At 54.7% G+C, this 17,124-nt stretch overlaps 6 protein-coding genes across 6 annotated transcripts; 4 read left to right on the top strand and 2 right to left on the bottom strand.

The window, feature by feature from the left end:
• Positions 1-321: 321 nt before the first annotated feature.
• Z520_11318 (uncharacterized protein) lies at positions 322-1,449 on the top strand (the record flags this gene model as incomplete). The annotated part of the gene is made up of 2 exons (XM_016781807.1): positions 322-394; positions 692-1,449. The coding sequence occupies 2 exons, from the start codon at positions 322-324 to the stop codon at positions 1,447-1,449; spliced, it is 831 nt and encodes a 276-aa protein (XP_016627168.1).
• An 850-nt stretch (positions 1,450-2,299) lies between these two features.
• On the bottom strand, positions 2,300-3,088 carry Z520_11317 (uncharacterized protein; the record flags this gene model as incomplete). Its single annotated transcript, XM_016781806.1, has 2 exons — positions 2,300-2,546; positions 2,616-3,088. The coding sequence occupies 2 exons, from the start codon at positions 3,086-3,088 to the stop codon at positions 2,300-2,302; spliced, it is 720 nt and encodes a 239-aa protein (XP_016627167.1).
• Positions 3,089-6,471: 3,383 nt separating this feature from the next.
• Z520_11316 (uncharacterized protein) lies at positions 6,472-7,877 on the top strand (the record flags this gene model as incomplete). Its single annotated transcript, XM_016781805.1, has 2 exons — positions 6,472-6,591; positions 6,645-7,877. The coding sequence occupies 2 exons, from the start codon at positions 6,472-6,474 to the stop codon at positions 7,875-7,877; spliced, it is 1,353 nt and encodes a 450-aa protein (XP_016627166.1).
• Positions 7,878-8,869: 992 nt separating this feature from the next.
• Positions 8,870-9,424, top strand: Z520_11315 (uncharacterized protein; the record flags this gene model as incomplete). Its single annotated transcript, XM_016781804.1, has 1 exon — positions 8,870-9,424. The coding sequence occupies one exon, from the start codon at positions 8,870-8,872 to the stop codon at positions 9,422-9,424; it is 555 nt and encodes a 184-aa protein (XP_016627165.1).
• Positions 9,425-9,999: 575 nt separating this feature from the next.
• Positions 10,000-10,758, top strand: Z520_11314 (uncharacterized protein; the record flags this gene model as incomplete). The annotated part of the gene is made up of 1 exon (XM_016781803.1): positions 10,000-10,758. One exon carries the CDS (start codon positions 10,000-10,002, stop codon positions 10,756-10,758), a length of 759 nt encoding a protein of 252 aa, XP_016627164.1.
• Positions 10,759-11,526: 768 nt separating this feature from the next.
• On the bottom strand, positions 11,527-13,622 carry Z520_11313 (uncharacterized protein; the record flags this gene model as incomplete). The annotated part of the gene is made up of 2 exons (XM_016781802.1): positions 11,527-13,193; positions 13,250-13,622. 2 exons carry the CDS (start codon positions 13,620-13,622, stop codon positions 11,527-11,529), a joined length of 2,040 nt encoding a protein of 679 aa, XP_016627163.1.
• Between the last annotated feature and the right edge of the window lie 3,502 nt (positions 13,623-17,124).

The raw sequence follows: 17,124 nt of genomic DNA, 5'->3' as shown, positions 1-17,124 counted from the left end.
AGCAAGTTTGCCTTTGCTGCTGGACAAGGCACTAGTTGATTCATCTTTCCCGCTATTCTCATTTTTCTTGGTATCTTTTTCTTCTTTTTGCTATTTGCTCTACTGAGAAAGCTGGGTTTCCGGACCGCGAAAGAGAAAACAAGGGTTGATCGACGGACCACGCCCTGGAAACCCCCAAAAAACGTCACTGCCGGGAATCTGCATAGTTGGTACATAACCGAGTACATCGACAACAGCAAGATCAAACTTACAACCGAAGCGCAAGACTATTCCCAAGCCTTCCTTCCCCCCTCCCCGGGCGAGCTCCTTAAAAAGGCAGAGATGGCACCGACGATGCTCAAATACATCCTGGGCATGCTTTTCCCGCCGTTCTTCATGGGCGTGAGCATTTTCTGTAAGTTGATTCCCTTTTCTTGGTCCCCTGTGCTTCATCCCTTCCCTGTGCGACGTTGTTGCACCCGTGCATGTCAATATGTATGTATCCGTGGATGAGATAGTCCTGGCCAAGGTCAGGAAACGGGTCTGGAGACAGGACACGACAGGAAAGGCACACAGGGTCAACGGACAGGCCCCAAGGGGTTGGAGGGAAAAAAAGGAAGGAACTTGTCAAAAAAGTGCTTTACACTTGATAAATTTGCTCACCACCGTCTCCCCCCCCTTTTTTGGGAGGGGCGCGCATTTTTTTGTCTAGATTTCGCAACTACTCTCCTGAGCAACCCACTGCTCACGCTGCGCGACTTTTCCGCCTTCAAGGAAAAGGCGTTTGCCCGGCTCTGGCTCAAATACGGACCCATGTTCGCCGACGATATCCCCCAAGACATTTCAGTCCTGCTCGCGCAGTGCCGCGGGCTCGTGCTCGACGTCGGCCCGGGCTCCGGCGAGCAGCTCAAGCGCTTCACCCACCCGGAGAACATCACGGCCATATACGGCGTCGAGCCGGGCGTCAGTCTGCACGCGCAGTTGAGGGACAAGGCCGGCAAGGCCGGCTTGGGCGGCAAGTACCACGTCCTCGCCGCGACGGCGGATCTGGACGCCATGATCCCGCAGCTGATCAAGGCCGGTCTTCTGGTCCAGCCGGGCAAGACCGGCGCGGTGGATCTGCAGCTCTTTGACGAGATCGTCTGCGTGCGCGTCCTCTGCGGCGTGCCCGACCAGGCCGCCTCCGTCGCCGACCTGTACAGCCTGCTGAAGCCCGGCGGCCGCTTCGTCGTCTGCGAGCACGTCCTCAACTCCCACCACTGGCCCGCCCGCCTGGCCCAGCGCCTGTACATGCTCATGGGTTGGCGCCAGCTGATGGGCGGCTGCTGTCTAACCCGCTCCACGGTCGACACGCTCTTGCAGGTCGCACAGGCCCGCGACGGCGGCTGGGCCGAGGTCAAGATCTCTGTGGACGACGAGTACTCGCCCTCGATGCACGTCACGGGCGTTTTAACCAAGAAGAAGAAGTAGAAGAAGAAAGTGGTAGAGGTTGTATAGTAGTGTTTGGTTTTGGACGGGCTTGGCTGAAAACGAGGGGGCGCCGCATTTCAACACATGCGTCGGAGGGAAGGGGCAATGAAGGCAGGTGAAGGCACCTTAAAGAAAGTCTGCTCCCCAAAACATGGGATTCAAAGCGGGAACAGTTTCCTTCCTTAGAGGTTGGCCAAGACTCAGCATTGCGTCGTCATCATGCTTGATCCATAGTGCTATTCCCTATTGTATCTGCGGATGACAATCCCCTTCACGAAGATCTTGGATATTGTCCTGTTCCGGTTTCGCTGCGCTCCGCGATCAGACTAACCCTCGTCTAGCTACTATTACAAGTATACTTGGTATGTATTGGAAGGTATCTGACAGAGGAAGTAGCAGTGTGCTAATTGGGCCTAAACCACAAAGAAGTACGAGTACAAGTATTTATAAGTATGTATGTGCACGTCTCCGAGTATCATGATGCGTAATTTCCCGGTTACCCTTGCAAGGCCCGTTCATTGCCTTAATTGCATTGCCGAGTGCGGGTTAATACAATAAGCCCTTCTCATATAGTAGGTGGTCACGCCACTATCTCTCCACTCCCTTGGCTGTGCGTGTACCCAGTCCTTGTACAGAGTACGTTTCCTCCTTCCGGCTCTATGGATGACGCCGGAAAACAAGCTCCGCAAATCCCAGACTTTTCTGAGCCGACTCTGCTCGTTAGATCTCATAGACATTCCCAAACCATGTGTCCCGAAAACCAAAATATCCTCGCCCGAGTCGTCATCATCATAAAGTAGTAATACCAAGAGAAAGGAGATTATACAGAGATTGATCTGTTTCCCGTCTGTCATGTGCCTAGTTCGAACTCGGACGGCGTCTCGAATCCTGTGGTCTCGAATGTCGCCGGCGACATACTCCTCCGCAGGCAGTCAACTTCCGCTTCGAGTGAAACTAGCCTTCCTCGCAGGTGACTATTTTCCTGCTTGACGAGTTTCTGCTGTTCGAGGGCTGTGGCGAGGGCAGCCTGTAGCTCGACGACCTTGCCCTGTGTGAGGCAGTAATTCAATTGTCGTCGTTCGCGATGTCGTCGTTGTCTGTTTCGCCCGGTCAGCATTCCATAAGCTGCCTGACAGGAAAATCAGGGTGCCTCTAGGCAAACTTACGCTTGTCGGTTTTGTTCTCTCCTGCGTTCTCTCCTGCGGTCGAGCCTCGCGTCAACTTGGTCCTTGCTAGGTTCGCTGCCACCTAGAGCGCCCAATGGAGATTCTAGTTGCGATGACTCTCCGGATCCAAGGTACAAGTCTGCATCGGGTGGGGGATCGTGGACGTCTCCGAAAGGCTCGAACCACCAGGCCGCGTCCTGAAGGCAAGGCATCTGTAGACTGCTGGACGATTGCCAGTTGTTGTCTGAGACGTACTCGGAATCCAATGAAGGCACGCTCGAAATCGACGTTTGGGATGCATGGCGGTCAATTAGCGTGGGGTTCGGATTCCCATCTTTAACCGAGAGGTGGGAGAATCCTTCCATCACTTGGCACGGTGAAGGCATATAGTGCTGAGAAACTTGGTTGTCAGAGTGACGTGTTTGATTCATTGAAGTAGCAGCTATCCAGGTAGGTTGTTGGTCTTGCGGCATCTTCGAGAAGGAGACGGCGGCTTCACACCAAGGTATATCAGGTCTCTCGAGCCGGTAAATTGGTCCCCGGGAACTGGCTCTTTTGCAGCGGCGCTGTACGAGCAGGCGTGTCGGACAACGTCAACCAAGATCCTATTCCAAGAGTGGGGTTGCTGCGGTACAACGTTATGCTAAGGATCGGCTGACCCTGCAGGTGTATCTGGGTTAAATTTTGCGATTCCTTTGGTCGGAGGATCGTGATTCCCTGGCTAGACGGGACGTCGTTGGTACTGAAGGATCGGCAGGACTATATACCAGTTCATTGTGGTATTGTTGGCGAACGCCAAAGGGCTGTACCGTAGCTGGTTGCGCCCTGCATGGAAGCATTTTCACATTCTAGACTCTGGCTTCACTCCATAGATATTAGTCATTTTGCCATAGTCCTACCTGGCTAGTATATCTGATGCTGCATTGAAATAAGCTCTCAGGGTGTCTCTTACTTCGTATTCGAGCCGAATGGCGATTTTTGCTGCGGCTCAAACCAAATCATCTGCATCCCAAGTCATATAGACCTCCATTGACTTGGCAAATGCCTTGCACCAGTGAGTACTAGTCGTCGACGAGCCTTTTTCGCCGTAGCTCAATCCAAGGTGGCAAAAGGAGAGATCAGATAATGAGAGGAACTGGAGACCACTCTACAATTCCGAGTGTCTAGGCCGCGCAATCACCTGGCAAGACAGGTTGGCGGGCGGCTCCTCCCCCCCTCTCCCGCCCCTGCAAGAAGGCAGCCGCAGATCGGAACAGGACTTGGGAAAAGAAACAATTTGGGTGCGACATTCCAAAATGCTGCTAACATTGTCGTAGAGTGACCAAAGTGTAGCATGTTGCGAGAGACGAGCAGGAATGCGGTCAAGGATCAACGTTCTACCTTAATCATCAGCCATGCGTCAGAAAAGAGAAGCGCCCGTGGTATATGGATTTCAAATAAGGCAAGAGTGCTTCCTTTGGAATAGTACAGAATCTGTGAGATGATGGGGGTGGACAGGGGCCCATCAACCACTTGACTCTCAGAGAGTAGGTATATCCGCCGGACTGCGGATTTTGATTTGATGAGGATCACTGGAAGTGGGAAGAGGTTGTAGATATCAGGGGATGTGTGTTGCGGGAATCCACACGATTACGTAGAGAGGCTAAATTCTTGGCCTGCGCTACAGTCCCAATGAACCGGCCAGTGGAGAATAGCGGATACTAAAGATACTGGGCCTGGCTGACAGTCCCGACTCGCCGAGTCCCTAGAATTGTATAGCGGCGGTGCCTTCCGGACTAGCGGAGTTACTAAGCAACTGCCATGGCTGCTCTGCTGCCGTACGTAATACTGAGTACTTCGACTCCCTGCTGCTCAGGACGGCAACGCTGACCTCCCGATACAAGGATGCCTGGGATATTGCCAAGCGAGCTCCGTATCCAGGCCCTGCTTCCGCCTGGGTGGGTGTTTACCGGAGCGCTATCAACCTGGATGTTCCCGCTGGACGCGGCCAGCTACCGCTACAGCCCGCCTTGAACGACCTGATGGTCCCGGCTACGAGCACATCAGACACCAAGAATTGGAGTACTGGAATATACCATTTTGGCCAAGCCAAAGCAGACCATCGACGATGATAATCAACTCATACAGGTATTGAATAAGATGGCCAAGCCCTCGTATTCTACATCGCCATGTCTCACGTGTGTTGAGCTATTGGTCAAAGCTGAAGGTAGAGGTAGCACGCTCTTGTCCTCCCCGATTGCTCCATTTCGCCATTTATTGGCTCGTATTCATGATGTGGCTTCAATCTCAAATCCTCCCCACCTGCGGTCACCTTGCAGCCCATTTGGCAACAGACAAGCATTCCACAAAACTGTGAAGCCCCGGCGCGTATGCTATAGATTTCTGCGGCAGAAGCGCTTAAGAGAGTCAACAATCATAGCGGGATTGATTAGCCGAACCGGTACGGCATCTCCCCCATCCTCAGGTCAGTCATTCAATCAGCCGTGCTCCTACGAGTGGCATGATATGGAGTTAGTGAAGGTTAGATACCATGTCTCCCTTCTTGACAAATGGTACCTTCTTCCTCAAGCGGAGACTGCATCCCGACTCTGTCAACGAGATTGCGAGACTGAGGTAGGATGAGGCTCTGCCAGGGCACTGAAACAAAGGCAGCTTGGGGACGTATTGCTGTAATGGGTTAAGATCCATCTTGGTAAGCTAGTTGAACAAAGCCTCTAGGGATGTACCAGCGACTTCTTCTGAGATGTATTGAATTCCGAGTTAGTAGCTGGGAGTCTTTCACTCAGCTTAGGGTACATTTTGGTGTCACTCTGTCACATTGCCGTTTCCTGCAGCGACGATAGTACGGGTCACAAGCTTAAGGCAACAGGTTGCTTTTCTAGCAGGTGCGTCTGCTGACTACTTGATGGTGAGTCAATCCCTCATTTTTCTCTACTCTTCTCTCATGCACCCATTCAGCCCAAAGCTTTAAGACGGGATTGCTAGACCTCACGACCTTCGCCAGGGCTATTTGAAGGACCGGAGACCCGGAGCACCAAAGCTGACGCCCAAGGCTGCAGACGACAGTTACCGATCCGACTGGATGATTGGCTCACAGTGCTGAAAGCCTTGGTTCGCTCTACCAAATGAGGTGCCAATATGTTGAACATGAGTACCAAGCTAGTTGTACGAATGTACGAACGGAGTCGACTGTACAATAACCTCCAGATGCGGATGTTGTGGTAAGGCGCATCAAAATGACCGAAAGTCCCCTCGCTCGGGAGTTGAAAGTGGGACACATGCCTCTCTGTCCGATGTCGGTGTCTGCACATTCTCTCTCCAAGTGCTGAACTCCATCAAGGTGACATACATTCTGTGATTTCCCTCGCTGCGTCCCTCGCTGCGGGTGAGGCTTTGCAGCAGCATTTCTCGGGGCAAGTTTGACTTGGCGCGCTATTCGTCGCTCCGAGAGCACTTCCTGTCCTTCTGAACATCACTTGGCCCTGTGGCTAGATACACCCGAAAAGGAGGCTCAGCCTTAATCCCCTTCCCCAGCAGAGAACAAATGGTTGTCAGCTTATACCCCTCGCCCTGAACAGCCCCGAGCGGAGAGCGAACGTGGGCCTGATTGGTCTAGGAGTTTGCCCGCGGCTATGTCATGCCGGTAAGACCTTGACCATTCTCCTTCACGGTAAGATATGAACGATTAGCCAACGTCACCAGCCTTTCTCAAATACTCTGGTTCTAGAAGGATACAAGAGGAATTTGTCACAATTCGAGACCGTTGATACTGTTGATACCATTGACATCGAGCATCAACCTCTACAGAAACCATTCTACTCGGCGCTTCGTCGGACAAAACCAAGGAACACGAGCCATGAAAGATCTACGCGTTATTGTTGTCGGCGCCGGCATAGGCGGCCTTTCTTCGGCGTTGGCTCTCTCCACGGACGGCCACGAAGTCATTGTGCTGGAAGGAGTCAAGGAATTTCTCGAGGTATGGGTTGAGACGCCTCATCTTGCACATTGCCTGGCTCATGTATTGACTAGGTTGGTGCCGGGATCCGAGTCCCTCCAAACTCGTCACGCTTGAGCCGGAGCTGGGGCGTCGATTTTGGCAAAATCAAGAAGGAGACGGCTGGTGGTATTCGCTTCTTGGACTGGACCGGCAAAGTGATCAAGGATGTACCGTACGACGACGTCGAGGCCAAGTATGGCGCGCCATACTATTTCATCCATCGAGCCGACCTGATCAACCTGCTCGTCGATACGGCGTCTCAGCGGAAGAACATCACCTTGAGAATGGACAGCCGAGTCAAAGACTACGACTTTGAGGCTCCTGCGGTGATATTGGCCTCGGGCGAGAGGCTCACAGCAGATCTGATTATCTGTGCCGACGGCATCAAGTCTGCCGTCAGGAATACCATCAATGGAGCGCCCATCGAGCCTCAAGACACCGGCGATGTCGCATACCGAGTGTTGGTACCGGCCGAACCGCTGAAAAACGATCCGGAAACGCGCCATCTGTTCGATGACGCTTGGGCCATGCATTGGCTAGGGCCCGAAGCGCATGCAGTTGGCTACCCCTTGCGGGGCGGAGAGCTCTACAACATCATCATCGACATCACCCACGCGACGGATGTGGGCAAGCCCATCGGCGACGAGGAATGGCGGTCCCAGGCCGACAATTCCGAGCTGGTGAAACGCTTCGCCGACTGGTGCGCTCCTGTACGCAAGCTCTGCGGCCTCACGGGGTCGTACCTCAAATGGAAACTCGCCGACTTTGACCACTTGCAACGATGGGTGCACCCGAGCGGCAAAGTCGCCATCCTCGGCGACGCCTGCCACCCAATGATGCCTTACATGGCACAGGGCGCGGCGCAAGCGACGGAAGACGCGGCGACGTTGCAAGCTGCTCTTCGCGAGTACGACGACCTCCATGAAGCGTTGAAGGCGTACGAAAAGCAACGCTTGCCCCGGGCCACGCACGTCGCCAAGAACACACGCATCCTCCAGTCGTGGTGGCACCTTTACGACGGGCCCGAAAGGGACAGGCGGGACGAACTGCTGCAACACGACAACCTCGACAATCCCATGTTCTGGGCCAACTCGGCGAGGAAGGACTGGCTGTTCGGACACGACGCCATGAAACTCCAGACCGAAGACGAACTGAAGCCGCCGCCGTTGGCTTCGCCGCCTGCCAAGGGCGCCAGCGTGTACAATGGCCAGTTCGCCGACACGGAGCTTCGAAGGAAATTTCGAGCCATGCGCGAGCGCAGTTAGCCATATGTCAATGAGCATCGTCTGAAACAATGGAAAATCTGCCCGCCGGGTTCCACCTGTTGAACCTGTGAATTCGATGTCCTATCTAAAAGCCGGCAGTGTAGTATTTCCTGGAAAAAGATCAGCGGCGTTGGCCTCCGATTCCATAACCTGCTATTCTGTTCCACATTCTCATCATTTTTTCCCTTCTTCTTCTGGGATTCTCTTATCGTGACATCTAAATGCCGCCGGTGGAGGCGTCCATGACGCATGTTAAAGGCTTGCATGCGGGTGGTGCAATACTCCCCTACTGACTCTTGCTTGTTTGATGGTGACACAGAATATCGTCGATTGGCTCCAAATCCGGCTGTTTGCCCGCCGGAAGGATGCTTCTGAAAGCCGAATTCTGGTTGTGAGACTGTACCTAGGTAGGCATACAGTGTATGGGACCGAAGCCGGATCGCGGACCTCCTCCGACTGCTCAGACACCTGTGATGCTAACAGAAGAGGAGGTGTTACCGGCAGACACTCCAGAGCAAACGGACAGGATGTTTTCGAAAACCGGATTCCATCAATCAACATGCCCACTGTGTCACTCTGAAGGTGTAACACCCGCTCCCTCTCCTCCACGACGTAATGCTGTCCGCATTCCCCATTGCACAAGGGCAAATTTGCGGCGGCGGCGGCAGCAGCAGCAGCAGCAGCAAGCACACCCTTGCCAAAACAGCTCTCCTCATGAACAGGGCGCACGTTTTCAAAGAGAGAGCAGATTGGCATAAGAACCATGGGCAACGCTCCGTCAAGGGCCAAACACGAGACGAGAATTTGCGAAAGGCGGACTCAGCGCCGGTCCAGCCAGCAGCGAGGGCACCGTCGTTCTCGAGGAGAATCCCGTTGCTGGAGCACTGATGGTCATCCATCAAGCCGTTCCCAGCGCTCGACAACAACTTCCGCATCCTCAAAACCGGACACGTCGGAGAGATCGCAAATGCAACCTCTAACGCCAACGCTCTATGGGCATTGTCTGCCGGGAGCAAATGCACACTACTCTCCACCTCCACACCCGCTCTGCCGGCGTTGTAACCAGCAACGTGATTTCCGCGGCCGACGGTTCGAAACCTCACCGCGCCATGACGGAGAGCCAGAGATCAATGACTCGGACGCGGAGACCTGGCTGGGACTCGCGGTTCCTCACGCTCCGCTCCCTCCGAATTGGGACCCTCGCTTCTACGCGGGCGTGCCCAGCAGGCACCGTGAAGATGCGCAGCAACTACCGCGCCGCAGACGCTTCGACCGACGACGACAGAGATCCACGGAGCACTATCGGTCTCCTCCTCCTGCGAGAGACAGGCTCCGGGGGGAGAAGATATATGTCGAGCCGCGCGACCGGTACTCGCTCGGCATGCGGGTGGCGCTTGTCGACGATCCGTATCTTCACCTTCGTCAACGACTGGAGGAAGGGGGAGAGCCTGGTTTCCGTCCACCACTGCGCGGGCTCCGCGCAGCAGCAGCGGGCGGTCGAACAGGCCTTCACGTCCGACATTCGCCGGCAGCATCCTTTCTTGTAAGGAGAGGCGTTCCATGGGCACAAGACTGCTGAAGCTGTCGTGGCGGTTCTCGCTCACTCGACACATCCCATAACACACAATAGCTGGCGGCACCTTTTGTCGAGTGCAGATGGTCCCTCCCTCGAGCCCGACGTGAATTCAAACACGTCAATTGTGTGATTCTTTGTGTGCCCCGCTCGAGTGATATTGTTCGCTTCACTCCAATCGTCGGTCTTCGTTTTGCAGGGTGAAGGTGCTTCCCCTGAAGAGTGACGGCGATGGCCCAACGACTCTGTGACTTCCACGCTGACCACAAAGGCAGTGGCAGTGATACTGCGCGTTTTCTTTCTTTCACCCAGTCAACGCAGTGAACCCTGGCTCGCCGCAGTTCTGCTACCATATAAATATCTCCATGTTCACTTTTCCCCTGACCATTCCGCAAGGCATGATCCATCAAGTCGCAAGGCTTTTCCCCAAAGGGCGCCACGATCAAACATCCCTGTTTTCAGATTCCCCATCGGAAGAAAACCCTCAACGACCCTGATCGGGTCAAAAAGTGCTTTTCACAGAAGATGACAGAAAAAAAAGTCGTCATCATGGGCAACAATTATTCCGTTGAAGGCATCACGTCCCGAGATCTCGAGCGTTGGGAACGCGACGGTCGCCCCGTCATGGTCGACCGGCAGCGTCGCCGCCGGAGTCCAGGCGGGCAATCCCACACCAGGCGTTCAGTTCGAATCGTCCGTGATGACGGGTATGGCGGCAGCGGAGGTGGATTCCAGCGAGATCACAGCTACCCGCGACGGCCGAGGGGGGAGAGCTGGTCGGGATGGCGTCGAGACGCGTTCCCCCCATCTCTGTCCACGCGCAGTGCTGCAGGGAGGCACCAAGCCGATACGGTCTTTGTGCCGGCGTCCGGAGCACGACCTGGCGGCGGCATGTACCGTCATGACACATTCCGTGGCACCGACACAGTATTTCACGGTCCCCGGGTGTTCGACTGCGGTTCGCGGTTTGCGAGAGGTCCAGGTCCAGTGATGGTGCAACAAGACTGGGTCGACCCGCCGCCTCGTCGCCCTCGCCCTCGCCATCACTCCACGCCACCACCGTCATACCGTGGTCCGCGGGACGACTTTCGAGGACACAATCCCCATTTCTCTGACGGCCATCGCATGCCACACACGCCGCCGTTCGATGGTGGCCACCGAGGACCTTACATGTCAGGCGGCCTGGGGAGAGGGGGCCCCGTGGGAGGAGGCGCGCGAGGAGCACCACCACCACCAGAAAGAGGACCTGAGAGACGGCGCATTGGGTTCAGGGACGAGTTGCTGTTGGAGGATGGGAGGGCTGAATGACCCGATGATTTGAGTCACAGGAACAAACAGATTGAAAAATCCATCTTCCCTCTTCATGATACGTCCGGCCCGTTCTGGATGCGAGGGGCCAAGAGCTGCTCTTTTGTTTTTGACGAGGGCATTGGGTATGCTGGCGAATTCGACAGAGATTTCCGCTCATGGTTCTTCTGCAAGTGTTGTGCGATGTCATATGGAACCCGTGGGGAACTCTTCTCGGCCCTAGAAAAGGGGCGTCGTTTGACTCGGCTGGGCGAGTGGAGCAGGACATGGACATCTAGGACTGATCCAAAGGGGACGGAGGAGAGTCGACCGGTGCTGAGATTTTCAGGACTTGGTATTGCTTGTCGCAGTCCTGGTGTGGACCCTATCCTTGATGCATGACTGTATGTCAACGAGGCATGCACCTAGATCGAGTCCGAACTACGGAGACGTACATACGAAGTCTCACTTGAGACCGAATAGAACTGAGACGATGGACGTATCATTTTGTATTCTCTTCTCATCAAGCAGTATGGTAATCATTGTCATGTCGAGGTCGTAGAATCGTAGCCAAACCGACAGGTTTGGACATATGCAATCATCTCAAGAGAAGGCATGCCAAATGATCGAAATGTATGAATGTCAGTGGAACGTCTTGTCCGCATCCATGGCTGGAGACCCAGTATCTTGTCCGTAATTCATTATCTCGCTGCGTTTGTAGTGAGGAGAAGCGTGGACTGTGGACTGTGGACCATTTGTCGCCGCGCGGACCCAAGCTTCGGTATCTCCCTAGCCTGTCTCAGCCCTAGGAACACCCATATGAGGGGGTGGAGGAGTCGGGACGTAGGCCGGCGGGTTGGTGACCGCTCCATAAGGATTGTCGTCTGCGTAGTGGACAGCTGTTCCATTGCCATATGTCGCCGCAGCAGGAGGAACACCAAACGATGCCCCGGGTGGAGGAGGGAACGCCTGATACTGCTGCTGAGGGTATGTTGCCAAATTCGGCATGCTTCCTGTGAAACCGCTGTCGGCATAGTTGTGCGCTGCAATCATGCTCGTCTTTCTTCTCCTTGCTTCCCGCTTCATTTTGTGTCGCTCACGTTTCTCCTTCTCCTCCTTGGCCTCCTGCTTCGCCTCACGCATTTCTTGCCACTCGCTGTAGGCTCCCTTAAGACCAAGAGCAGCTATTCCAATACTCGCCGCATCCTGCAACCTGTTCTTGTTCTTTGCTCTCTTCGCCTGTTCTTCAGTAATATCGCCCTCCTTCAATAACTTCCTCCTTGCTTCTCGTTTCTCCATGCTTTGGTAGACACTATGCGCGGCATGGATGGTCGCGACTGTCGCAAGACCCCCAGTAACCCACATCTTCTTGCGACCTTTCTTTATCTCTTTCTCATCTTCGGAACTGGAGCCGAGGTCAGAATCGGAGTCTGTGTCTGGATCACCCGTATGACGTGGGCCGTAGTCGAGCTCATAGCCAGGAGGCGGCCCCCTGGGAACGCTCATGGCACGGGGACCGCCATTAGGATAACCAAAGTGGGGTTGAATGGTACCTACATCTCGGGAATCATTGTACCCATATCCTCCATTTCGACTTGATCGACCATCATCATAGTAGTCGTCATAATTTCGGCGGCGATCACGCTCGCGGTCCGGGTCGACCTTGTTCGCCGCATCCTTCAGCCCTAAGGCTGCAAGACCTTTGGCCGCAAAGGCAGACACGCTTCGACTCCGCTTGCGCCGAGGGCTTCGGCTGTCGCGGCTGTCGTAAGACGATGCGCTTCGAGAACGAGCACGACCACGCGATCGAGAGCGGACAGAATCATAGACTTTCTTGGCGGTGGCTGCCACCACTCCGCCGGCGGCGAGATCTCCCAATCCGCCTCGAGACTGACTCCGGCCTCGACGACTGTCCGGGCTTCCATTTCTGCCGCGGGATTTCGATCGAGGTCCGTTGATGATGCGGTTGGTGGCCATGCCAGCCAAAGCAGAGCCCAGAATGTCACGCTTCGAATGGTGATGAGGATCGTTCTTGTCTGAAATCAAGCCATCGACACCTCCAGCCGCCAAGGCCGCGGTGATGATTCGTTTGCCTTTCTCGCCGCCCCAGCCGCCCTCAACTTTCCGGGCGCGGAATGCCTCACCCGCTCCGGCCAGGACGGCAGCTTTGATGGCTTGGGAGATTTGTTCACCCCGGACTTTGCTCTTGCTTCGATGTCGGGAGCGGTCGGACGACGAGCGGCGACCAGCTCGGCTGCGGCTTCGATGACGGCCATCGCGCGAACTGGATCTCGACCTGTCACGACTCTTACTCTTTCCGAGCAGGGCACCGGCAACACCCCCCAGACCAATGGATCCCAACAGCTCTTCAGTGGTGGACTTCCTGCGTTCTTTCTTTGGAGGTGAGCGGCTGCGGCTGCGGGATGAATAGTCTGATGAGTAGCGTCGGGAGCGGCCTGCAATAGATCAGTCACTGAAGCGACAATGCACCAGGAAGGGGGGAATTGCTCACGTCTGTCGTCATAGTCACGGCTTCTGCGTTTGGGGTTGTCGACGACCACGTAGTCATCATCGTACTTTCTGCTTCGTGAGACGTATGAGCGGTCATCGTAACGATCATCGTAATAGCGATCATCGGTGGATCTTGCACGAATGGGCCGATGGCCACTCTTGCGCACAGTGGTTTCACGATAGATAGCGCCGCGGTCCCCTGGGGCAAAGTCGCGGGACACTTCTTCAACAGAATCGACACTGTCGTCGCGCCGCTTGACTATGCGAGTATCTCTCGTATTTGTGTCGTAGACTGTGTCATCATAGTCATCTCTTCGAGATCGCTCACGAGTGCTCTTCTGTCGGCGAGGCCGGTCATCGTCGTAGTAGGACATGGTCGCTGCGGGTGGGGTTCAAGGTGAAATGAAGACAGGAGAAACTGAATTGACAACGTGATATGTAGCCCAGAAGAAAGACTGGAACTACGGAAGGATCGGGTCGTGGCGAACACGGTCGCGGGTGGTCCCAATTCGGGTTGTACTGGGAGCGGTCAGAGTTGGGATGATGAAAATGGGCGATTGCGAGGAGTTGGACGAAGGCTGCTTTTGAGGCAAGTTGGAGGAGAACTTGAAGGCAAGATACTGACCAGCTTGGCGGGTTGCAAGGCTCCCTGATGAACGTTGGGAATTGCAAGAGTGGTGCTGGTGTCTAAGTGGTGGCTGGTGTGGTATAACTGGAGCAGAACAAAAGGGCCGGTAGTAGGCGAGGTTCAAATTGCCAAAGGCCCGCGAGCAGAGGGCAGGTGACCCTTTGGGGAGGCAGAGCGTAGCTACGTAATAGTGGTTGGGCTTGAAACAGGAATCCCGGGCGTTGGCAAAGGTGAGGCTTAGGCAGCAAACGACGCCCAATTAGAGTGGCAGAGGCCTCTGTTGAGCCTGGGCAGTCGGGCAACTGGGCGCTGGAGTTTGCATTGCAACTTGGCAGCGAACCTGGAAGTCTTGTGAAAGGACAGAGAGTTGGTGAGAGGGAAACTGAGGCAGAAGTGAGAATTGCCCCTCCCCAGATGCGGCGGTGGCTGGATTGTCTGTCACTACCGCTACCTCGTACGAGTAGCTCAACGGGGCACCTTTGAAGGAGCGTCTGGCTAATGAGGCTATGCTCCTAGACTCCAAGGTAGACCAATCGACTCGCATCGTGTCTATTCCTTCAGTTGATCGACTGCCACGTCAGCATCCATGAGTCCTGAGGACCAAGGGTATGCCTAGCAGTCGAACGGGATTTGGAGTTTGGAGTTGGGGTCAGTATGCCTTCTGTCCTTTGTCCTCTACCTATTCCTGTCGAGGACGGTGCCGGCTGGGTCACCGCCTTTTCCTACTAGGACACAAGGAATGGGAGGGGTGGTACGAGTCAGCCTTGGGGATTTTCCTAGAGGCGAGAGGGGTTCGTGTGAGCCTTGGTCGAGGTGCACAGCCTTGCGAGCAAAGTGAATACGGTACAGGTGCGCGCAGAAAGATGAGGCGGACAGACGCAGGCTTCGATTCAGCTTCGAGAAAAAGCCTTGCAGCTTGGCAAGGTCGCCTTCAGCCCAGTTTTGCGCGTACCATTCATTCGGGGTTGCAGCAAAACAGGGTCTGCGCCAGACTACAGCCTCATACCCCTAAGAAGCAATTACCCCTGCAGCAGTCATCGCCCTGAGAGATTGACAAATGGTGGTTCTTTTGGTGCCTTTGGTGATCTCTGAAGAACCTGGTATAGAGGCTCCCGCCACGTGCAGAACAAAGACCGGACCTGAGTTCCTCCATTATTAGATTGAACTTTAATGAATAATACCTATTCTTACTGACTTGTTCGACGATCGATCTTTGAGGCTGACTGATATTAACCCGGTATTCCCAAAGCAGACTCTCGAACCAGCCATATTCCCCACGCTTCAAAATGACCTCGACCCCTCCCTACCAAGGTATCTCTGGGACTGTTCGGATTGCCCTCGAATAGCCGATTTTCCAAGAAGCGCCGCAGTTGACAAATGTCACTTCACTCACTGGGTACCTAGGTACCTAGGGGTGCAAGAAGGCCCAAGCAGATACTCGATATACTCGGTGTACTACTCGATAGGAGATGTGTACTCCGGGAACCCTGTCTCGGTCAACGAGAGTCTCCCCCTTTGCACTTACGGAGGTTTGCGGATGCAGAGACGGGACGCAGATAGCATGAGGGTTGTCGGGTACCTTGCTGTCTTCTGGCTGTCATCGGGTTGGTTGAGTACGACCGAGTAGTTGACACTTGCTGATTGCAGTAGCATTTGTCGGAGGTGTTTCATCAACTGGGAAATCGAGGAAAATAGAGTTGGTGGAGCTGGCCGTTGATGCTTGGCCCCGCAGCTGCAGGACAAGACCCTGACTTCCAATCGAGATTTTTGGCCTGGATCGGATTTGCCATGATCGCCCATGATGTCACGGGCTGGTTTTTTTCTGGCTTCGGCTGTCAGCTGAGGTGGAAGGGTAGAAGCCTTGGAAAAGAAAGGGCTGCTCCTCTGCTGCTGCCAGTGCGTATTCCATGCTTCTGCTGCTGCTACTTGACTGGGTAGTCCGCCAAGTACCCTCGTAGTGCTTTTTCCCACTCGACTCGTGGTGCCTTTCTGCAGTACCTCATACTCCGTTCCTCGTTCATTCTCATTTCTAGCGCTAGCTCCCATCTCCTTGTCGATCGGTCCATGCGCTTTTCCTTTATTCCACCGCATCAGCTACTCCGAAAGCAGTACTATGCTCAACAGCCCGTAGAATCTATCAGTCCACCGCCCTGCAATTCATTCTCCCTCATGCCCTACAGGCTAGCCATCCAATAATTGCCTGAACCCGCGTTGTTACCCACTTCGGCATTCTTGGTCAAACCCTAAAATCCACGAGCCTGCCGCCTCTTCCAACGCTCTGACTGGTCCAAATGGGGCTCATTCACCCGTGTCTGACATTCTCCCCTTGGCTGGGGATAGGGCGGCGGTTGGCTCCTCTGACGCACAGTGTGGAAGAAGTCTCCAGAGGGGAGTTTTCTAACTTAGAGTCTCCGGGACCCACCAATAACTTTTGGGGATCGTGATCTGTTCGTGTATCGGTCGATCGAGAGACATGGAACTGGTAGAGGATTCTCCCTGACTCCTCAACAGAACAAGCGAAGCCCCTTCACCCCTTCACCGTCGCCAGGTCAGCGGTCCTGACTGATAAACACTGCGCCGATCACCCTTCCTCCAGGCAAAGCTTCATCCTCACCTCGTCACCCGCCTGTGGGTTGTCTGCGACATGTTGGTGGAATGACGGCATTGCTAATTACAAAGTGCCAGGGGCGCATCATCCACCGCGGCTGGAGGTATACACAGTACCTAGGTAGTGACAAGCACGTTCCAAACTCCTGCTCCAGAGACATGTCTACCTGTCTACCTACATTCGACAACAGGATGGGGAAGTGGTTGACATAATCGCACTGCTTCCATCTCTCGTGCTGCAGGGTCTGTTAGCTACCTATATACAAAGCAGACCAGGAAAATGCTCCCATCAATGAAGCCAACGAACACTGCGCGTTCCGGTCCCTGTGGCTTTTAGAAGCATCGGCCGATGCAGGCTGCATGATGGCTCCCTCTTGCCCGGGAATAGCATGCAGCTCTCGTTAGCCTCGAGTCCTAATCTACCAATACGGGGCCTAAGCTCTGAGCTTAGGGGCTTGTCGGCCACTGATTCCTCGTTAACCTTGCAAGCCTTTGGTAACCTTACAGGGTGGGCACCCAGGTGGTGTCGCCTTCCCGCCGCCGCTGACATTGTTCCCACGACTCCACGAGAGCACCCAAGCCAGCGCGTGGAGAAGATCCAATTATTGCCTTTGGGTTACTAGCTTGACTAGCCTCAACCC

Source organism: Fonsecaea multimorphosa, assembly GCF_000836435.1.
Source record: "Fonsecaea multimorphosa CBS 102226 unplaced genomic scaffold supercont1.37, whole genome shotgun sequence".
Taxonomy (NCBI): Eukaryota; Fungi; Ascomycota; class Eurotiomycetes; order Chaetothyriales; family Herpotrichiellaceae; genus Fonsecaea; species Fonsecaea multimorphosa.
This window is presented reverse-complemented; position numbering and strand designations above follow the sequence as displayed.